General features: G+C 39.8%; 1 protein-coding gene across 1 annotated transcript; it reads right to left on the reverse strand.

Annotated features, from left to right (window-relative positions):
• Positions 1-20993: 20993 nt before the first annotated feature.
• Positions 20994-24153, reverse strand: mchr2b (melanin concentrating hormone receptor 2b). The gene is made up of 2 exons (XM_070837358.1): positions 23753-24153; positions 20994-21633 (listed from the first exon to the last, which is right to left on the reverse strand). The coding sequence occupies exons 1-2, from the start codon at positions 24151-24153 to the stop codon at positions 20994-20996; spliced, it is 1041 nt and encodes a 346-aa protein (XP_070693459.1).
• Positions 24154-24627: the final 474 nt, after the last annotated feature.

Here is a 24627-nt window from a genome sequence, read left to right on the forward strand (position 1 = left end):
ATGCAAAGCTTTTTAAAGGCCTTGTGTTAATTAATGAGTTGATGGTCGCTTTTCCAGGATATTAATCATGTCAAACTCCACCATGAAGGGATCAGCTAATGGCACCCTGAAAACCGCTAAAAGGGAAGTGCAAAAAGAGTTCCCTAAACACAAGAGTTTAAGCTTTATTTAGCATGAAATATGGAATCCTATCTACGCAGCCGTGTGCTCATAATCACATCATTCCTCTATATATCATCAAGGCAAGCTTACATAACACGCACAGCTGCCAAAGTCCTACTTAATCATATTAGTTAGAAACAGGTTCTTCAATGACTCTGACTTCTTCTTCACCCTCTTTAGTGCTGCAGATTTGTTTATCTCCCACCTTAATACCTCGCTTCATGTACTGAAGCTGAGAGCTCCATACATTTAGTCACACTCTTTTGTGTGTGGGATGTTCGGCCAAACCCTGTTGCGACCTTGTTGAAAGGCAACCCTGCTTCCTTGATTCAGCATACTGGGTGATTCAGAGTTTCCCCCACTGGTCAACTTTGCCCTCCACCTTCGCCACCTCTGTTTGCCGAGCCACCTTCTCCACCAACATCACTCGTATCAGGGAGGTTAACTAACCAGGCAGGCGTTTGGTTGCAACCAATATGCAGCATGTGTCAGGAGGCTCCTCAAAGAACCTTGGAGTTTGTGGATGTCAAGAGGGGCTTGAGTACGGAGAATCCCCAGACGCTTACCCACACCCCAGTAGCTGCTGTCATTGGAGCAGCTACTTCAGGAGACCAACTGTGGTCACGGTGGGAGAATTCATGGTCAAACACATTGCGGGAATCAGTGGACGCACTGCAATGCTGCCCCGGTGGTGCAAATGTTAAGGACACTAAGAACTGTGCAGCAAAATTGCTGGAACACAATCATGCACCTTCTGCTCCGGTCTCACATACAGGAATAAACTGTTTACAACACCTCTTCCTCTCCTGTGTTTTGGTGACGTCAAATTCAGCCTTGTGAGACAGCTTCACATCTTACTTAAAGGTTACTGCAGAACTATGGACATCCCCTTTTGTGTGCAATTTTGTGACCTTCCTGAAAAGGAACAAACTTTTCAGGCATGACCGTCTTCATCCAAACATTTGGCCATAAACAATGAACTCATTCTTCAATCCTGCAAAAGCATCATCTCCTGACAGACTGTTCCTGACAGAGTTCATTCCGTATTGATATCGAAGGCTCATTAACACTTCCCATTAATATAGCAGGGAATCATATGAATAGTTACAACACCACACTTATAATTAAAGACATAAGCTCTCTAGATCTCAGCTGACCATTCTGATTTCTCCTTCCAATTTAAAGATAGCCTTATTAAATATTATATCTTTAACTACAAAAAAATATGATTAGAAATGATATGATTTCCTCTCATAAATTGGTGTGTGTCCTTCCAACAGGAACTTGGCTCAATCAAACTGGATTTAATGAACATATTGAGGTCTCACCCTGTAGCTAAAGTTTCCTACATTGTCCCAAGTCCACTGGGAAAGGTTTTAAAATGTGAACCTCTTTCTCTTGCTCACTCCCCATTCTTTGAATATCTTGCACTGGCCACGGATTCTACATCATACGAATCAGTCTCACATTGTACCACCATCCTAAAGTGACGCAGGGTGTTCAGACATACATATTAAAACATACTTGATGTGATAGTCTACAGGTAACAAAGTACACATACAGTAAACAAAAGCCAAATACTGTCATGGTTGGTTTTTCCTGCTTTTGTGTTCTGGTTTTGTGTTGCAGGACACACCTGATCCAAATCATCCCCATTAAGACTCCCCTTTTTAAGCAGGCCTCCCTTTGACTCCTTTGTCAGACTATTCCCACATGTTTCCTGTGAATGCTGCCAATCGGTCTCCGGCTTCCTGCCACACTTCACCTGCCCTCGCTGTTTTTCCCCTCGTGGTGATTTTTGGTTTGTTACTTGCCAGTGCTTCATTTTCCCATTGTGGTGATTTTTGGTTTCTTCTTCTTTTGTTAATAAACCTTCTTTGTAACCCTGCATTAGGGTCCACGCCTACCTTGTGTCCCTAACAAATACAACAGTACAGTATGATTGGGCACAGTATCTTCCCCTCCCCACAATGCACAGCATCCCACATCACACACAGTAAAACTTTCCAATACATATTGTTACATAATGATCCCTGGCATTAATAAATCGGAGGAAGCCACCCACATTTTGGTGAATATCAACACAGACTCTTTGAGGTTAGCTGGCATTAATTCATAAGGGGCTGTAAGCCTGTGATAGCTAACACATACTTTCCAGCTCGTAGAACAGATTTGTCTCCAAGCAGGTAAAAATGTGGAGTGCGTAGTAAAGGCTATTCCAACAATTTCTCAACTGTCCCAAATACTCAAATAGTCCCACATGAAGTGTAGAAAAGTAACCATGGAACTTCTACATTTTCAGCAGGCATTCATTTGAATTGGACCAAGCTTTTCAAGTCTGACTGGAGTCCAATAATATGTAGAAGTTAGTTTGTAATGAATGCACTTGCTCTCACTATCCCTTCTGGCTAACCCATGTTATGGATGATATTCTCCCAGAACTCTTGTTCAAGCTCAGTGTCCAGGTCCTTTTGCCATAATATCCTCACTTTTGCCATCCAGAGCATTTCCTGGCATTTTATAAAATTCTGAGGATGTTTGTGCAAATGTGTGGAAGCATTAAAAACCCTTAAAATGCACATTCATCCTGTCCTGTATTGTAACCCACAGACTGTACACAACTCTGTAATCAGAGGTATTTCCAAAAGTCCCAGTCATCAGTAAGATTATATTGATTTTTTCCCACCCAAGTAGGTCAGCAATTGTGGCTCCACCCTTAATAGCCAACATACTGTTTTCTATTTTAGTCACAGGATGTTCCCATTTTATTAGTAAACTAGTTTTGTATTAATGTTTTAATATCCCCATCAGAAGGGGACTATGATGGTATTTGAGACAGATGATCTTGTCATGAACTGGCTCACAGCGCAGACAAAGAAAGGTTTAAATCAAAATTGAAAATAATTAATTAAAGCAAACTTTTTACATCAATAAAGCAAGAATGTGGGAAATCTACGGTGGCCCTGAGGGTCAAAACATGACATTTTAGAAAAAGCAGCAACATTTTACTGATCACAACGACATTTCAGAAATTTGAATGAAAACTAAATGGATAAATAGGCCCCATAAACCACCCTAGAAGAATTTTGAGAGTGTGAGGATGCAGAGGAGAATCAGACAGTGGTGCACAAGTGGCCAACAAAAGAGTCTACTAATCTACTACAATCTACAATAATCTAGTCTACAATCTACTCTTACAACATTCCAGATAGTCTTACATTTCACAGTTAATTCCCAATTCTCAGAATAGGACTTCTCTCCTGTTCCTTATAATTGAATGAATGATTCCCACAAAATAATTTTCTTAGCAATAATAGTACCTTTGACATGTACCAGTCAGGTTTTAGATCACATAATAGCGCTGAAACAGCTCTAGTTAAAGTGGTTAATGACCTTAAATTAAACACAGATGCAAAGAAACTCTCATTCCTTGTACTGTTCCTGGACCTCACAGTTGACTTTGACACCATGGACCATGAAATCATGATTCACAGACTCCATAATGGGATTATCAGGCTCCATTTTAAACAGGTTTTCCTCCTACCTCAAACAAGAGTTTCTTTGTGTCGATTCATAATTTCAAATAACAAGGTTCCTGCTTCTCTTTGAAGTCCCACAAGGGTCGGACCTCGGCCCATTACTCAATCTATAGATGATCCCTCTTAGTATTATCATTAAGAATCTCCTAGCAATCATTTTGCAAGAAGAACACACAGTTCTATGTTTCTCTTTTCTCCCAGTGACCTTAGCCCACTTGACAAGCTGATGAAATGCATTACAGACAGATTATTGGATGACAAAAAGCTTCACACAGCTGAACATGAATATAACTGAAATTCTTTCTGTTGGCCTCAAAAGCCAACAGTAGGATGCTTAATTTCGAAAATCACAAATCAGATATTACAACTCTTTCCCGTGAGAAATCCTGTGTATCAAAAGAAGAAAATATAATTATGTCACAAACCAATTCTGAGGTTTGTGACAAAACAAAAACTGGTTTATGCAAACATTATGAACAGATTGAACAATAGATGACTGCAATACTCTTTCCACAGGATTATCGAAACATTCAGAGTTCATACTGGTACAAGACAACATCATCATATTACTCTAATTAAATCATTTTATTGGCTTCCCATACAGTAGAGAACTTTTCAAATGTTCTTCTGCTCACTGTGGAGCTGCCCTCTGGAAAGTGTATCTACGTACATTCAAAGTTAAGATCAAATCCTGTAGGTATTGTGGCTATGTAAAAATATACAGTCGGTGCCGGCCTGCCCTCTATGTTGTCTAATACAAGAATGATGGCACCTCCAAACCCCAGGTAACAAAACAGTTTTGAGTGGAGGTTCTTCTGAAACAATTGGAGGCTGAATCTCTCACTCAAATGTTGTGGAACATGGTGGATCTGTTCACATAAGACACCCTCTCTCACTGTCCGAGACCAAGAGATCTGCTCTACGGGTTTCCTTAGGTTCCCATGACTCCTCACCTTAAATTCACTTTCAGGAGGAGCAATTATTCTGGTGGCTCCAAAACACATGAGCACATCATGGTTTTTGACAATGATACTGCTGCTGTCAGGTAAACACAACTTCTGTGGCACAGAGACAGGCCAGTGTTTGGCCCCTGAACAGGAGTGTCTGGAAAGGTTGGGTTTGATGGTAACACATTACAATAAGAGTATATCAATTGATATTAGTTAATGCAGTAATTAACAGTTGACTAATGTGTCGTGTAATTTACCAATGGTGTATTTTTGGTGAAGGTTGAGGTCAGTGGACACACTCCATGGTCTTCATGTGGAGGTTTGCTTGATCCTTTTACATCAAATAGACATTCTGTAACTTAGAGCCTAACCTCCCCCAGGGGTTCCCAGGGGGTACCTAGCAGTATGTTTTCACTACAGTTCCATTAATAAGTCAATAGCAGAATGTATGACTGTGGCGTAATTGTACTATTGTTGAATGTATGACTGTTTTGGTCAAGGGTTTCAGACACTTTATGTAATAAAACATCTAAAAACAAAACTCCTATCAGACAAGGGAGCCTGCAACAACCTCTTATCAAATGTTTTTAATACCATTGTTTGATTGATTAAATCTTTTTTCAAAAATAAACATCAAATGTGAAAATGTATGCACCCTCTTTTGAGTAAATACATACAGTATATTGTCAGTTCAGAATTATACATGACAATAACTGGTTGAGATAAGTCCAAATACATTTACTAGTCTGAAAAAATATATTTGTCATCAATTATATTAATCACTACACTTACAGCCAGAGTGTGAAATGAGGAAATATCAAGGCAGAAAGCCAATTAGTAAGCTGAAAGTCATTTAGAGCCCCGTATTATTTTTGTAGTTCTCTGTTTTATAGTATATAAACAGGTAAATGCCACCCTGTTCTCTCCTTTTTCCTTTGCACTGGAAAATATTCTGTTTGTGCATTCAAGACAGGAGGAGTTACAGATAACACCTGTGTATGAAAAATGTTAGTTTCTTTCATGTTGATGCACTCATTCACACCACACGTCAACAGTATTAATTTTTCTATGCAGTTGGTATGATTTGTTGTTATTTTAGACCGTTTTGAATCAAATGATTGGCTCAGTTCTATTGTTTTTCTGCCAACATGAATGTTGTCAAGAATTGTTTAAGCCTCATTTTACGTTGACAGTTTGGAAAGGTTTTGCGCCTTGAGGATTTTGCTGAGACTTCTGAGTTCAGGTCTGAGGGCATCATTCTCCGTAAACATCTACTGAAGGAACGCATGTTTACTACAAATGTGTGTTTTGTGTATTAATGTCATGCAAGGATCATGTCTACTTTATGGACAGCAGGAATGTTGTTACCACATTGTGGTAGAGCCCTTTCGAATGGTTGTTACAATGTCCTCAAAGAACACACATTAGTTTTACTCATATAAACTGTATGAATAGCTAATTGTATATATAGTTTATGGTTTGGCTCCATAGTTCTCAGCTGCAGGCGAAGTAAAGAGGGCCCCCTTTTGTGTAGAGCCAGATCTGTATACAGTATGTTATTTCTTCGTGTTTTTATTATTAGTCAGAACTGCATGCTTCTTTTTCTTTGTAATGAAATGTGCTCTAAAAATAAAGCTGTCTTGTCTTGCTTTGTAGAAAGGGACCTTTGTAGTTGTCACGAATGGTAGAGGGGATGTAGCACCGCACAAAATCATTCACATGAACACGTGCAGAAACGAATGGTTGTCTGTCTCCATGTGTGGGCCCTGTGATTGACTGGTGAGCAGTCCAGGGTGTACCGCACCTCTCACCCAAAATCAGCAGGGATAGGATAGGATAGGATAGGACAGGATAGGACAGGATAGGACAGGATAGGATAGGATAGGATAGGACAGGATAGGACAGGATAGGACAGGATAGGATAAGATAGGATAGGATAGGACAGGATAGGATAGGATAGGATAGGACAGGATAGGACAGGACAGGATAGGATAGGACAGGACAGGATAGGATAGGATAGGATAGGATAGGATAGGATAGGATAGGATAGGATAGGATAGGATAAGATAGGACAGGATAGGATAGGACAGGACAGGACAGGACAGGATAGGATAGGATAGGATAGGATAGGATAGGATAGGATAGGATAGGATAGGATAGGACAGGACAGTATAGGATAGGATAGGATAGGATAGGATAGGACAGGATAGGATAGGATAGGATAGGATAGGATAGGATAGGATAGGATAGGATAGGACAGGACAGTATAGGATAGGATAGGATAGGATAGGATAGGATAGGATAGGACAGGATAGGATAGGATAGGATAGGTTAGGATAGGACAGGATAGGACAGATGGACATACGGATGGACAGTAGTTCTGATCTTCACATTGTACGGTGCTGAAGGAAATCATATCAACCATATCACATTTACCAGTAAAGAGCATGCCCAGTGGTCATGATATTTAACTTATTGACAAGTGGGGAAACTATCTGCTGATGAAGATCATGTGATGTGATGGATAGCTCTTGAGCAGCTACTAAATGGACCTTGTTGTTACTTTTTTCAACGTCAACAATGAACCTTAACTTATCTATCATGTCATCCATTGTTTGTTTGAATGTATGTAGTAAAGCATTTCCATCCTTAACACATATTGTTTTCATAATATTTTTCTTATTTTGAGTCGTACCCTGGTTCCAAACTTGCCTTTTGGTGCACCGTTATGAATATACCTGCATATATACAATCGTTGAATCCTTAGACTCCTTTAAAAGTATTTATTCAGCACCTTTTGAGAGCAAATAGCACAAAATGGACATCATAAAGGTAAAAAAACAGTGTTCTCCAATAGTCCTTTCATATCTGTGCTGTCACGTGTGAATCTTATGACAACTCATACTGTAAGTTTTGGCAGATTTCGTTTCACACAACGCGCTATTCTGTACACTGAACTTATTAAACCTTTAACAAGGTTTAACAAGTTCCATGAAAAATGGACCAGCCGGGCTAAAAACACGGAATCTTAATAACTCTTAAAACGTTGAAGCTAATCGTACATTCCTCTCAGTCACAAAAACATCATAAGAGTAATGCACTTACAGGAACTTATGTTGTCTGCAGCATAGCCTCAACTCAGCTGAACCAACACACACATGCCATCAGCTTGCCAGGACTGTTTGAAGGATGTGTGGTTAACAATCTGTGTACTAAATGATGTACTGTACTGCATGTCAGCCTTGGCCGTGTCATTGCTGTTGGCTGTATTTATTCTTTAAACTTCAGAGCAGATTTGTGCGCTGCGCGTCTGCACCCATTAAACTGGTCTACTGATTTTTGCTGCCAAAACTCTCGTCTTCTGGCCTTTTATTGGTTCCCGAGCTCTGTGCCAGTTGCTCAAACCATACTCTCCCCTTTAAGCGCCACAGTGCGAACAGTACGTTCTCTGGCATGTATGGTTAGAAATGAACTGAAATGAAAATTTCTAATCACATATCCTCAGCTGCTGTTGAGGACAAACAGAAATTGACCTTTTCATTAAGAAAATATATGGAGTTTAAGGGAAAATAACACTCAAACAACAGCGAGAAACACTGAGAAACATGTATTTACTGTCGGTAAACTGTGTGAGGCCTCAGCAGGAGTCCTTCTCAGCAAGACAAACACCCCAGCATCTGGCTGTGCGTATGAAAGCAGAAAAGTGTTTTTCAGCGCTGAAATTGAATGTCGAAATCGATGTCCAGATTTAGTTTTGATATTGCTGAGGGTTGTCATATCACATTAAGATGGATGCCCTGTGGGAGGTGTTGCAAGGAAGTGTGATGAGGAGGATCCGTTCCTCCAGGAGCAGCCAATCAATATGCCTCTCAGACACTCTCTTTTTCAGCCTGTGCACCACTTTTTTTTAACACTGCTGACACAGTTCAATTAAACTTAAAGGCTGGATTCATCGGATGGAACTGGGTCTAACTCATTTCAATTTCAGTACACTCAAGCATTTCCCCCGTATTCAATCTGCATCTCACACCTTCCTTAGAATAGATAATCAAAACAATTAAGTTATGATGCATCTGGATCGGCACTTGGATGTAACCTAATCTCATTCTCAAACCTGGTGTCTGTGAGTTGGTGCGTGTGTGTGTGTGTGTGTGTGTGCGCATCGAGTTATGACAAATCACATCAACAGCGTGGTTGCACCCTCTGTCATCACTCCATCAGCCATGCTCAGAAGGAGGCAGAACAAGTGTGGAAGTGATTATACAGAGGTGCTTCAGGGCTGTACACAGGCACCTGATCAATATTCAATCTCAGTTATTTCACCCCACATTACCATCCCACACAGGGCTGCTCGATGACTGGAAGGCCTACCGCTGCTCACTGAGACTTGAATCACTTAATCAGAGAAAGTAACTAGATTCAGTGGCGTCAATAAGTGCATGTTAGCTAATGTGTTTAAAGCAGGAGCAGATACTCTGGTGGGCTTTTGATGCAGTGAGACAAATTGAGGAGGATCCATCCAACACCTTCAGGATATGAGACAAATCATTTTCAGTCGTCGTGCCAGTTTGTGTTTGTGTCTGAAGATGTGATATATCAGTCAGCTATTACCTGTTTTTGTTTGTTCTGCGAATGAATTTGGTCAAAGGATGGACGGACAGGAGACAGAAATGTTTGCACAGGAAACTGTGTTCTAATTAGTGTGCGCTGATGATAGCAACAAACTTTTGTGGCAGGAACAATTTCTTTGGGGTAAAGACTTTGCCATTCCTTTTTTTTTATATGCATAGATACAAAGAAATTAGATTTAAAGGCCGACGAAAAAATTCAAAACATCTCAACTCACGGTACACTTTTTTTCTAGATGCTCAAAAGACAGACAGAGAATCACTGTAAATTTAATAATGAAATGCAGATAGGAATCAAAATTAAGTTAAGAGACAACTGAGCCGTCTCCATGAGAACTGGGCAAACTCCAGCCACTGATGGAGACCATGTGATGTGGCTGAAAATGGATTTTTATTGGACCTCCTCAGCTCCGCCATCTTTGATTTTACATTGTCGGACTCTATACGCATATATATATAACATTCCTCCACAATAACCATGATTACGCACAGTGTACAGACCCTGATTCATTCACTTCTTTATAGACCTGCAGTAGGAAAACAGTTTCTGGGATCCCTTTCAGTGACAACTGATTCCAATACTGAAAAGTTTGCTTTGGCGGGAAAAAAAACATCCATAGAAACTTGTTACACCATAATAGTCCACTTCTCTGCTGTCAGTCTCATGTCCCATGCTTCCGGCCATTTAACTCATCAGAATTCCTATTGTAATAAAATGTTTTTTAATTCAAATAGTTTAACAATTATCATCTGATTCAGTTTCTGCTCACTTCTCTTATTGTGACCTTCTCGTCCACACTCTTCTTATTTATAGGAAGTGAAGTCATGTGGGAATTACACAAAAACATTCTTTGAACACTGAATTGTACATTTTGTTTCAGTGTAAATATTCGGGCTTTGCTGCACAACTGCAGATCCTTTTTGGGCAAGGCCTGGAGGTAGGTGTTTATTAAGACAAAGCCGATCATTATGTCCAAGTGGATGGAGGGCATGACTTATTCTTTCATGTTTGTGAACCATGTTTGATGCACAAACAGCTTCCATTGTGGCTCACTTGTGGCCTACAAGCAGCTTTGTCAGTTTCCTCTTCTAATACAAGAATGATGTTTTGTATCAACTAGCCTGCATAAAGACCATCATAATTTGTCTGAGGGCGATGAAAAAAAAGTTTTTTTTCACTTAAATTGTCACACTTTTCCTGTGTTATTATACAGTGAAGAAGTCTGTCACATCCTTACTGCCAAGAAAACAAGAACAAAGCTACCTCGCACAGTTTTCTAAAGTAGGAAAGTATTAAGTTGAAAGTAGAAAATTTAAGAAAGCTTTTCTACTTTCATGTTGTTTCATTACAACTTCAAATGTTCAGGGTCTGTGTGATTTCTGATGAGGATTTTGAGAAAATTGAGATAAAACTGCAAACTTTGACACTCTTAAGGCGACAGGCCAGCAGAGCAAAGAAGCAGATGACTTGAGAGATTAAAATGATGAAAAGGTTTTTGACTCTAGTCCAAGACGTCTTCTAGATAACTGTGAAAGACATAAACATTTCACGTTCCCAAGCAGTGTGTGGTATTTGCACTCCCCCATCTGAATGTTTTTCGTTTCTTTTGTCTCACAGTTTTTGCCAAACAATACAGAAAAAAGAAAGCTCCCTAAATAGAATTCCTTAAGGTGCAGGCAGAAAAATGTATATTTACTATACCAATGGGCTGGTCTGTTTTGCTGATCACTGTGTGATTGATTATTATTGGTTAATTCAGTTTATTATAAAGAATGGTTCTATAATTATTCATCTCCCTTTGGGATATTTGTCGGTCAGTACTGTAGTGTCTGTATGTCTTTCTTGTTGTCTGCTGAGACCTCTCTGACCTTTGCTCTCCAACACTGTGCAAATAAAAGAATTGAAGAAATAAACGTTAGAGGAAGAAGAAGAGATTTTCATTGCACATATACTGTTACTGGAACATTTTTAAGGAAGATTAGCATATTGGAGCCAAGTCGTTCTCCTGAGTGGTAAAAAAAAATCATCTCAATTTGTAAGAAGCCATATGACACTCTGGAGTGATTTTTTTTTTTCTTTTACCAAGCTTTATGAGCTCGAACAGCATCTGGATCCAAGATACAAAGTGATGCAAAGCCTGCTGACTAAAGAATATCCTGCTTCTCAGAGTGCAGTCATTGATATGATTGGATTTAGTGGAATAGCAGCCTTTTCCAAATCAGTGACAAAACCAAATGGACTAAAAGGAAAAAAAAAAAGAATTCAGTGCTGGGAGTAATATGTTTTAAAGGAAAAAAAAGTTGAACATGAGGTGAAATGTGACAGCACACGTGGCCTGCAGTCAAACGCTGTGATGGAAGTCTGGGAGAAGAATATTGCATATTCAGAGTTGGTAATTGCAAAGGATCATCTCCACACCGACTAACAGATCAGAGTGCCAGTCAGTCCTGCAGAAACATTCAGTAAAGCCCTGACTTAAGGAAAGGATTCATTTTCCAGCAAGACAAAAGCCCAAACATGCATCAGAGGTCTTTACTAGGCTCATTTAAAGTCTAAGGAATGGCAACAAGTGTTAACTCTCATGGCTTTCTGTCAGCAGTCACAAGACCTCAACCCCAATGAACATCTTTGGAAACATTTGAGAAGGAAAAACATTCAGATATCACAAGACAGTCTCTGGGATGCTCTAAAAGAGAGCTGGAATGTGGGCGTTCAAGTTGTGAAGAATTGGTAGAGAAATGGTATTGCTGTGGCAGAGGAGAAATCTGATGAATGACCGACTGTGCATAAAGCCCCTTGATTCAAATTTGTGATCTTGAGCTGTGCAAATAGCATTGACTTGACTTGTATGTAACATATCATATTTTGATACCCCAAAATTAGGAAGAAACAATATAGTTTGCCTGTTTGTTGGTAGTAATGTCATTTTGAAATAAAATCTCATCAGATTTATAAAGAGAGGCAAAAATCACTCCATCTTCCCTGTAACATCCAGATTTTTGTTCAGTTTTATAATCATACTTTATCCTGTAATGGTAATAGAATAGTTATCCAGTTGTTAAACAATAACTGCAGTTTAAGTTCTTTGTAAGATGCTGAATTTTCCTCCTTATTCCATAACTTCATATCTTGTTCCCCAGTACCTACATGTATGTACTGGTACATACTGTGCTGGTACACCATTAGTACAAAATACTACACCCTGACTCAAGAGAAATTAGGCTGTCCATTCCCGCTGTAATCTAAAGTGTCCACAAAACTATAAAGATGTCCCAATGGCAGACAGCTGTGATGTGTTTTTGGCTCCACTAAACACAAAGACAAAAGTGATCACAGCTGGAGCAGGAGTTGGCAGAACACATTAACCTGGTGAGAGTGTCTAGACATGTTCGTCAAAACTGTGTATTGATTTCACCCTCCTCCTTTCCAAATAATCCAAAAAATGTTTGTTGCTTGCCAACTGAAATACGAAGCAGCAGGGCACTTTTCCCCTATTTTTTAAATAGGGAAAGTTACAATGTGAAAACATTAGGAGAACATTAGTGGATCAAGAAACTCTTGGAGTGCATTTCAATGCTTCCTCCAAGCTTAAACCTCATTTTATACAGTAATCTGGTTTCTTGTGTGCATGTTAATAAACACCGATCTGGTTTTGACACCTGCAATGATTTCTTCAATGCCTCAGACTTAAGAGGCACCTCAGTCAAAGCTTCCGTGTGTTAACAGTCTGTTGGTTCATTACCTTCTTGCCTCAAGGGTATCAAGTACATGCGCTTAAGGCCTCCAAGTATACTTGTGTTTTATTTGTATTTGAGTGGAAACTCTTGTTGAAGATCAAGTCACACCAGGGAAATTGCTACTTACACCACCTGAAAATTCAAACTGTGCACCTGAGGCCACAGACCAAACAGTTCTGCTTTATATTCACATATCAGCCACGAAGCGATGCCTGTGAGCTAGTCCAGGCGGCTGCAACACTTACATGGCATACAGCACGTGCTTTCTGACTCTCTACGTCAGAGTGGAAGGAGTACAGAGTAATAAAAGACAATAATAAAAAAACAATAATAGCTAAAAAGATAATAACCAACACAAAGTAATAAAAATTACAACATCATGTAAAAGCAAATCTATAAAAAAGGATTTTAAGAAGTGATTTCAAAGACGTTACTAATTCTGCAAACCTTGTGTCCTCAGGCAGGTTATTACAAAATGATGGCAAAAGCTTGGTTTCCTTTAGATTGAAGCCTCAATTCTGTGATACGCAGCAGAGTCTCACCTGAGGACCTCAGGCCGCAAACTGGCTCGTATGGGGTCAACATTCCCTTATATAGACCCATACGTGCTTTACATGATCAGAAAATCTTAAACTCAGTTCTAAGCCTGGGTTTGATTTGGGATATGTTTTTTTTTTTTTTTTTTGAAGGAAACAGGACTGGACAACTTTTTTTGATCTGTAGATGAAAGCTTAGATCTGAGTCCAACAGGACTCCCAAATGTCAACGACAATGACAACAGGCTTCATAAAAGTAAAAAAAAAAAAAACAGTACAAAGGTCATTTTCAATTAAACTGAGTTTGGAGGATTAAACAATGTGCTGTCTGATTTGTTGAGTTGAGGAAAAGTTTTTGCCAACCAGCAGCCACCCGGTCTCAGGGGAAGGTATGCCTGAGTATCACCTGCATAGCAATGAAAAAAGACCAACACACCTCCTCTGTTTCAGCCATGGTAGAAATGTACTCATCTCATAAACAGTGCAGTTTTGCTTAAAGGATAAGGCTGGTGAATTTGGTGATGTAGTGAGTATTTACAGCAGCAGGATGGTGTGTTTGGGGATGAAATGCAACGCTCCTGTTTACTGTAGAAGAGGAACATGTCAACCATTGACTGGGATGGTCATTGATATGTTTTTAATAGTTGTGGGTTTATCAAATTTTAGTTCCACAGACAAGATCAATTCTTTGAGATTCGTAAACTAGTATTATCCTTTAAATAAGTTTGTTGACAAAACTCATCCCATAATTAGGCTGTGAGGCGGCACAGTTTGACGACACAGAAATAGTAGCGTTTGGGGGGAGACTGTGTGACATCTGGGTGACGTTTGAGCATAGAGGATGAGTAGCTCTCCAAAATTTAGGCCACCCTACTTTCTCTCCCACAGAGCAATATTTTCAAGTCTAATATCAATGTTATTGCGACAGCACTGTGCCACCGCAGCATTTTAGTGTTAACAAGTGAAGTTTTTATAGTCAGCGTTGCTTCACCAGCCATAACTCTCCACCTGAGGACCTGCAAAGCGCTGTAAAACCAGCCCACTTACTCTACATCCAGTGGTCGTCTTTAATGTTTCAGCAGCAGAGCGGAGAATTTGTCAGATGTGCACGTTTTATAATCTCATGACGGTAGCTCTTCCTAAAATGCAATTGAAAAAAAAGTTTGGCTTCTATTTTCCAGGCCTAAGACATGAGTGTAAAGAGTCCATAATTTGATTTATGTTGTCTCCAATGGAACTCAGAGGGATCTGCTTCACTGAGATAGGAAAGAGAAGTCAGTGCAAAGAAGAGGTGAGGTGAGGAAAATCATGTGATTTATGAGTTTTACAGTTATAAAAGCACTACTGTCTAACCATTTATTGAATCAGGCCTGGAATGTGTTTTTGGAGCAGAGCAGGTGCTGTTTGTACTATTTCATGTGAAGAGGAGAATCAGACAGCATGTTTATCTCTTTTACCCCTAATAATGATCTGTTTATAAGATCTCTGTCTTTGAGAGAGATGAAGATCACATTTAAAATGGTCAGTAGAGGCAAATTCCCACACATAAGAGAAGCCATTTATTTAGGGATAAAAGCACTTTCCATTCAAAATGAAAATGTACATTTCCCTCAGGAATATTATTTTTATATTTGTAGATGTGTTTATGTTATGATTTGATGTGGACATTAAAATAATTTTAATAAGAAAAATAATTTTAATTATATTAATCATGATTAGCCTTTATGACAGGCCTTGCCAAAATAAAAGTTTGACATTTTGGGAAAATATATGTGGTCATTTAGACATTGTAGTTAGAGCCAGCGGCCAGTTAGCTTAATTTACCATAAAGACTGGAAACAGATCTGCATAATGTTTAAAAAAAATCCATTTACTAGCAAGTTATTCTGTATCTCATTTGATTAATCTGTACATGAACAGAAATGCAAAAACTGCCAGGGTTTTTACATGCCATTAGTGTTCGTGTTGTAACAGCCCAATTCTTAACAGCTAGGGCTCAGCAAGACTACAAATTAAGCATACAAATTGCTCATTAATCAGCTTTAGAAGTGCTGGCACAGTAGATATACTTTAATATGATATACTCTTCCTGTTTCCAGTTTTTATGCTATGCTAAGCTAAGCTAACCAGCTGCTGGCCTCAGCTCTGTGTTTACTGGAAAGACGAGTGCGGTCACACCTCCTCTATAAACACACAAATACTTTTTTTGTTTTCAACTTCATTCAGAGTCAGAATAGAAATGACACTACTATCAACACCATTACACCACAACGCACCTCCCTTTCTGGAATCAGGATTGTTCTATATGTGCCTGAGATTTGTTTTCCTCAAAGGGAAGATCAGGTATTTGCTGCACCAGTCTCACCGTGCTGCACCGTCTGGAAGCTTAGAATTGTCAACACTTTACTCAACACAGTCTCCTGAAATAGAAACAAAAATTGCAAAGCTACAGTTTACACTGTGTCCAAAACTTTCAAATCAAATTACACAGAGGATTCATAATTTCTGAAGCATTACGGCCTCATGACAGGAAAAGAAAATCTATCATTCATAAAATTGCTGTGACGACACATTGATACTTTAGAGAGAATTTAATACAGCTTATGAAAGCCTCTTTAGTCTGATTCTGAAGTTGCTGACATGAGAATCAAATAGGAATCAAGGTCGAGGTTGACGTCTGACCGAGGGTCACTTAAGTGAATGATTGTTTTTGACTCCGTGGCTGTTTCTGCTGTCAACACTTTGACTTTTGCCTACAAAACGTCACATAAGCTCCAATGTGCCACAACATCAGTCAAACCTGAGGTAAACAGACCTCCACAGCACCATAAATGACAGCACCTCTTATTTCCATGCCGTCCTTCCTCTTGTTTCATTTGGCAACCCTTCACAGCCCACTTTAGTCGTAAATAACTTGAAAGCTTATTAAAAACACTGGAAATAGCAAAGTCAAGTGTTTCTGTTTGATGTGGGCGAGATGAATCTAAAATATTACCACTGCACCAATCAGTGATTAAATGTCTCAATCTCATCCAGGTATTGTTGAAGATAAGAAATGAGAGCGCTGATGAGTTGAATAGAAAAATGACACAAGTCTCTGGACAACAGTTTGTGGGACATTGCTCAAATTAAGTACAGGCTGCAGTTTCTAAAGTAAGTATACAGGTAAACCATACAACATCTGTCTGAATCTTTACAAACACCATTTACATTCAGTTATAACTCTTATATTGGTTAAAGTTATGTAAGTTTTACCATACACCGCAATAACCCCATATGTTTTAAAAGATTTCATTGGCCAGTGGGCACAGTAACAATCACTTCAACATCAAAAAAATGAACTACTGAACAATACCAAACACTGAGAAAGATTATATCAAAGTCAGGGCTGGATTTACCCACTGAGTGGCAAAAATAAAGCATGGACCACTCAGTGTCCACAAGTTAGCATCTGATAACCCTCAGCATTATTTAGGAAGATGCACAGTGTAAACAGGTGTATTGTTGCATCTATTTTCACCATCTATTTTACTGGAGTCCCTTAACAGGTATCAAAACTAGATTGTTCAAAATACAAGCCCTCAAGATCAGGTAAAAATGGGGGCTCCAGTGGCTCACATGGTAGACGGCATACCATAAAGGCTGAGTCCTTAATGGAGCAGCCCTGGTTCAGGTTCAGCCTCAGCTTTTGCTGCATATCATCTCCTTTCTATCTCTACTCTCCTGTCTAGGAAGCAGAAATGCCAAAAAACACAAGGAAAACAGCACGGGTGAGCCACTTTCAGGCTTTAGTTAATATTGTGCCTGAGCGTTGAATAATACAAAACAAATATGTGTGTTTCACAGAGTGAACCTATGGCCCCAGAGCCCAGAGTTTGCCCAGCTGGTGATCCAGCCTTGATCGAAGTAAATGCCTACAATCTTTGCACACAGCACAAGTGTATGTACAGGACACACAGCATATTACATTTAGTGCTCCAGTGCCATTGTAAACATACTACAGACAAAAGATAATGCAGATAGATAATGTAAATATATTTTCCTGAACATTATGCAACTGTTCAATGCGGCAAATGGCACAATATTGATACAAGACCATTACCTGTCCTTCATGCTGTCTTTGTTGTCTCTGCAGTATCACTGTGTTTTAAAACCAAAATTTCTCCTGAGTAGTTTGAGCGAAAGCATATTGGTACGGTGGCCGGGAGGTCCAAAACAATTTTACAATACAAGAAACACTTTTACAAAGCTGGAGACAAATTTACATTTTAGAAAACATTTTTACGAATCAGAAAACAAAATTACATTGCCATAACACATTTACAAGTCCTGAGACAAATTTACATTTGAGAAAACAAATTTACAAGACGTGAAACACTTTTACAAACGCCGAAACAAATTTACAAGTGACTTTTTCAACCGGAAAGGGAATGTACCGCGTTAATCGGCTTATATGTTCGCCACAAAACGGGCAAAAGACCGCTTGACTGCCATCCATCGTGTTGGTACATTCCCTTTCCGGTTGAAAAAGTTACTTGTAAATTTGTCTCGGCGTTTGTAAAAGTGTTTCACGTCTTGTAAAAATGTTTTCTAAAATGTAAATTTGTCTCCAGCTTTATAAAAGTGTTTCTTGTATTGTAAAATTGTTTTGCACCTCCCGGCCACCGTATATTGGCCTTGCAAAGAAATAAAAAAACAACAGTTGCAATTTGAAGGACACTGCACATTAAATACAACAGCAGGAGGACGCCACCACAGTACTGTAAGAATTAAACCAACCAACACTATCTGAATTAATACATATCAATATATAGTATCAACTTCATTAAACTATATTAGTTTCACCAAATGTGCTCCCAAGTAACAAAGCTGTCAGTATTTTGCTGCCTGTGATCATGACTTGTAGAAGCCTGACAATAGGACAATGGTCTGTAGCTCAAATTATAGCAACTGTAGCTCAGGAGGCTTAAGGACTTGGATAAATAAACACAGACAGGAACAACACTGAATGTCTGTTTCAAAATCAATCCATGAAGATTGTAAATCATCCACTGGGATCATCCGCCCCATTTCGACACTCTGAAAGACTCTTCTTTGTCTTCGTTTTGGTGAGACATTGGGTGTATAGCAGTCACTGGTGTTTCACGCTGCAGTTTCCAGCAATTAGTCTAAAACAAACAGAAATGGGCTCCTTTGATTCAGACTTTGAACGTGTCTTAATCAGTTTTTCTCTTTGAATACTGTATTCATGACAAACACGTTTCACCTAACAGCGTGGGTTTGGCTCCATAATTGGGTACAGCGTGTGTCGTCCATTCTGTGTCCATTAGGAAACACTCACGAGATACAGTAGCTAGATTGGCAACCGTCAGCAACCGACTTCTGACATGCTGACTGAGCTGTCATGAGACTCGCAAAACCAAGTGAAACTGACACGTCTGCTTTTGTCTGGATCGGCTGTGAAATGCGTCTCTGAGGCTCGACCACCATAGAAAACCCCTCATGTTTCTGCTTGCTGTTTCTTTCATCTAGCAGACAACTTAATTGGGATAAAAGGGTTTAAAAGTTGTAACTAATGTCTTTATTAATTTAATAAATCATCGGGAATGAGCCATTAATGAGAACATGACATATTATCATAAGTAACTGCAGACTTGTCGGCTAATTAGGAAGTGACAATCCCCTGAGCGTGAATTAAGGATTACCAACATTTATAATTGCTTTCTTGCAAAAATAGAAATGGTAAACCTTGTCTAGACCTGATTGGTTGATTGATTGATTAAACACCAGCCAATGAAATATTTACAACCTGAAATTTGAAAGTTGTTCTTATTGGTGACTTATAACTGATCTATAAAGCATTGGTACATTATTTATCAACCATTAATGAAGCGATTGGTTACAACATTTAACCCCTTTAGAAATGGTTCCTTAGTAGAAAGAGCTCTGACGTCCTTTCCTTTGAACATCACTTACAGCTTTGAAGTGGAATTGAATGTTATCATGAACCCTGGCCAATAATAAGACCAGTGGAGTGTGTCAATATTTCACACTATTTCACGTGTTTGCCAGTGACCCCAGCGTGATCCCACACGCTGCACGTCAGTGTTGTCGCTGATCAGCACGTCATGGAACGTAGCCTGCGATTGATAAAGGTCAATGAAAGCTCTCAGACCAAAAGAAAATCTAACCACACCTCAGTCGCTCCTAAGCGTCCCTTTTCATCTGTGCATGTTTGAAAGTCATTACTGATATTCCCTCTAGTTTTGGCTCAGAGACAGTTGTTTTCCTTTTAGCGTGCTCACCTTCCTCTGAGCAGTAGGTCAGATTCTTTTTCCAATACATAAACATTGCATTGCATCGTCAGTACATAAACACAGGCAGAGGTAGGGACACAGAATACACAGAAATAGACAAGCAACACAAGGAACAGAGGAAACGTGGAAACAAAAATAAAAACTATTAAATGAAATAAAATAATAGATATGACAACACCACTACTGCTACTGCTAGTGATAATATTAGTAGTAGTAGTAGTAATAATAATGATTATAATAATGGTGTGTGTGTGTGTGTGTGTGTGTGTTTATAACTGAAAAAGGACAGACAAAGATAGAGGAGTGAAGAATGAGCAGGTAAACTCACTAAAATTACACTACACACTAAAATTAGCTGAATTACCATTCATGGCACCATGGGGCTACTGGGGCTCAGAGGTAAGCTGTGTTGGGTCTGCTCATCACAGTTATAATCAATCACAATTATTTACAGTATGGATATCTGCTTAGAGCCCCACATAGACCTTCGGCAGGAAGAATTTTCTGAAACTTCATCTGAAACTGTAGCTGGGAGGGGGGGCATGGTGAGTCTGGAGGGTAAAAAAAATCAATAAAAGGGCAAAAAAAAACAGGAATTTGGTCAGTAAATGAGGACGAGAGACACTGGGATGGCTAAACACATTAATAGGCAGGCATGAAGAAGTAAGTGAACCAGCAGATGGTGGGTTGATCTGTGGCGTGGGTGATGCTGGAGGTGTATGCAAAATGATTCAAAATAAATAAAAAGAAAAACAAATGAGTAAATAATAATGATTAATCTTAGCAATAACAACAACAAAGGGGGAAAGTGTAAGTGGTGGGTGGGCACAATGGCTTCACCAGCAATTGGGGTGGTTGTTATTTTTGTGCATGAAAATACACTGAGACACTGAGTGAGTGATGAAAACCTCTGACGTGAGCTGTGTTTGACTTTTTTTCAGTCGTGGTTGATATTGCTGCTCAAGCTTCATACCCCGTTTTTTTTGCATGAGCTCAAGTTCTCCCATAAAACAATCTCAGAAGTGTTACTTTACAGGCGACACCGCTCCTCAGACTACTTCCTTGTTGGGAGTGAGCAGCAAACTATTTACACGATAGTATATACAAGAAGACATTGTTCCGATTAGATGACAGTACAGCGGTTGTTGGGATCATTGGTTGTACTTGAACCATCCGTTTTGACCACCGTGACCTTGGATGAGTGCTGGGAGCTGTGCAACGCATTTCTGTGGCAAAGGCGTTCGCGGTAATTCTGGGCGAAGATGAGCAACATGAGCGGGTTGATGCAGCTGTGGGAGTAGCTGAGGCAGATGCTGATGTTGTACGCATAGATAAAGGTAATGGTGGGGGTGTTGTTGCTCAGGTTGATCACCTGAATGACGTGGTAGGGCGACCAGCAGATTAGAAACAGAGCGATGACCATTAGGACCATCTTGGTGGCTCTTTTAGCCCAAACAGACTGCTTGCGTTTGACGCGACGGATGGAGCTGAAGACGCGGTAGAGGGTGAGAGAGTAGAAGGTACTGATGATGATGAGGGGGATGATGAAGCCCAGGATAGACTGGTAGAGAGTGTACCAGTACATGTCCTCAGGCCCGTCCAGGTACATCATGCACACCTCCAAATGCTGTCTGCGCACAACCTTGGCGTACAACATGACTGGGACGGTGAGGAGGAAGCTGCCCAGCCACACCAGCAAGTTGATGACGACGGTCCACTGGATGGTCCTCTTCTCTGAGGTGGGGTGGACGATGGCTATGTACCTGGGAGGAGGAAGTCACTTCATTAGAGCTGGACTGACACACAAATGATAAACACAGCTTTGCTGAAGTGCATGTAAGGAACCTTAGCTTTGATTTATTACACGGCTTTGTTGAATACTCGATTGGTCGGTTATGTCATTCTGTATAACAGGCTGTTGCCATGGACACAGCTCTGATAGCAGAAGCAATAAAATCATTTTAAAATCAAGAAAAATCATTTTAAAATCAAGAAAAATCATTTTAAAATCAAGAAAAATCATTTTAAAATCAATATATTACGTCAAATTATTTCTTCAGTACGAAGCTAAACAAGCAGTGACCATTATTGCAAAAAGACAGAGTGACTTAGCAATAAAAAATGAAGCTACTTCAGTCAAAAATTTACCTCCATCTTTTGGACATTTGCGGGAAATATGTGATCACTTTTTGCAACAACTTACACAAAGTGTCATCTAAGTGGAGTAAATTACATGGATTATCTCTACTTGGTGTCTACATGCTGCTCTGCGGTCATGCCCAACCCGTCTGGGGAGATTTAACAGCAGAGCTCGACAACTCAGTGTTTTCCAGATCATCACCCTAAATTACAATTATCTTAGACCATAAATCAATAGTCTAACATTCTGATCATCAACAGACGCTGATGCCCTCTAGTGAAGTTAAATTTTAGTGTGACGCTTGAATCGATCAGTGTGATCAATACGCGGTCTCTGGCCTGCTGAGGACTGATCTGTTGCTTCAGATCAGTCAAGTTAGAAATTGATATGATCAAAAACGTACACAGCAGGCTCTCAGAAGTCCAGTACAGTAAATATTTTATGCTCTGCAGCTGGAGATGTGACCATATCACTCCAGCTTCATACAGAAAAAAGAATCAGTTACAATAAAGGGCATAACTGTGTTATGTCCGCTTGCTGTCATTTGGAACCAGGGTCATGGAGAGATCCACTAAACTGCCTTGAAATGAAATGAAATTACACAGAACCCCGAGATAAAGGGGAACACTCAGAAATGACTTCTTCCTGTGATGATTAAAACAACCCGTTTACAACTATAAAAGAAATAATATGATGTCACTTTGAAATGTGTCCAGTAGCTGAAAAGGAGGACATGGAGATCTGAGTTATCAGCGACCGAGCGAAACACGTTTTTAACAGATTGAAGTTAACTTTTTTCAGTATGACAACACTTGTGCTCCTAAACTGTGATTTTGATTATTGGCTATTGGGTTTAAGGGGCGTCGTTGGAGTTGTCAAATGGAAAACTACAACAACACGTATTCATATGGTTGCTTTGTGTATTTTCTGTTCCTAACCTACTGAGGTGGCACACAAGCTCGCGTTTATGTTTCTTCGTTATGGGTTATTAGTTTTTATCTCTTTTTAACATGAGATTAAAGTCTGCAATTACTTGCTTTAAAATGGTGGAAGTTTAGTAATTCAAATCGCTGTTTCATCAGTTTTTCAATATTTGTCACAGCAATCTTCTTTTTTTTTTCACTTTTTAAACGGTGATTTAAACAGTTTGACAGAAAAGAGTTCATTATTATCATAACATGGAGGCTGGATACTCCAACACAGCACTGATAAATGATAATGATGACAATAAATGTGCTCTACTAAATGTTATGCAGCCAGTAAAGAACAGTATAAGTTGTGCTGCTCATCAGAACACATTTAGTCGGTCTAGTGGCCACGCAGGAACACATTATGGGCGTTATAGTGAGGAAGTGTGACATTATAGCTCTGAGAACAAATCCTGCACTGGTGATTACCTTCAAATGGAGAAGTTTATTGGTCTCACACTTGACATAATGACTCATTTAAATGTCCTCAGTGTGTTCAGATAATAAACATGACATGTACATCATTTATGCAGGCAACGTAGCACAGAAGTATATTTTTAGATGGGAGTGTTTAGTGAATATCTCTGTAAAATGATGGCAACTGTAAAGACACTTTCTAACAGGGCAATTAGACTCTGTACCCTTCATTCTCTGATAATTATTCCTAAATCTTACATACATAAATATATTTTTTTGGTCTTCAGAGAATAGCTCGTACTATTTAACTCAAGAATTGAGCATGAAACCTGTGACATGGGTGGATTTAACACTCACCGGTCAATGCACAACACGGTAACTGTTCCCACTGTGGTAAACTGGTTGCTGACATCCACCACCACAACCGCCTTACACATAAAGTTTCCGAAGACCCACTGCCTGTCTCTGACCAGCTGATGAATGTTGAAGGGCATCACAAGCAAGAACAGCATGTCTGCTATTGCCAAGTTCAACACGTAGATGTCGGATACCATTTTCTTCTTGCATGCCTTCACCGCGTAGATGACCAGTCCATTGGCTATAACTCCAACCGCGCACAGGATGCCATAAATCGAAGGGAGTATGTGCATGAAAGTGGTGATGTCGATGTGGCTGTAAGGTGGGGCGGTTGAGTTCAGACATGACGAGTCAGTCAAGTTCCCTGTTTGGTTTTTGCAAAATGTGTCCGTGTCATTCATCTTCGGGTCCTTTTAATAATCGCCTCGGCGTGGGTGTGTAGTTGAAGCGCGCACCGGGAGCCCTCCAGCCGGCGTCTGGTCTGCAAACTTGGGCAGCAAACTCGCGCACTCTGTGGGAGCACGCGTCCTCTCCTTGAGTTCGTTCCGATGTGGGTTCCCCCCTGACAAAAGATTGTAAGACTTGTGAGAAAATCTGATCACGTCTGGCTACAGGAGCAGCGGTGGTCTCTGAAACATGTTTATCTCTGGAAGCAAACTACGGTCTGACCAATTACTGTGCGCATCCGCTGTGCGCTTTACCAAGCGCAGTGTGCGCCGCAGGGATCAGTAGCTCCCTCCCTTCAAATATCATTCGCTGTGTCGTGTAACAAAAGAGGCAAGTGAAGAGAAAGTGCTTGAGCCTGAGCCTGAATGCCAACAGTGTGAGCCTGCTTTAGATCTTGATAACAAACACTTGAGGAGAGTATACTAAAA

This window comes from Pempheris klunzingeri, chromosome 9 (genome assembly GCF_042242105.1).
Source record: "Pempheris klunzingeri isolate RE-2024b chromosome 9, fPemKlu1.hap1, whole genome shotgun sequence".
NCBI classification, from domain to species: Eukaryota; Metazoa; Chordata; class Actinopteri; order Acropomatiformes; family Pempheridae; genus Pempheris; species Pempheris klunzingeri.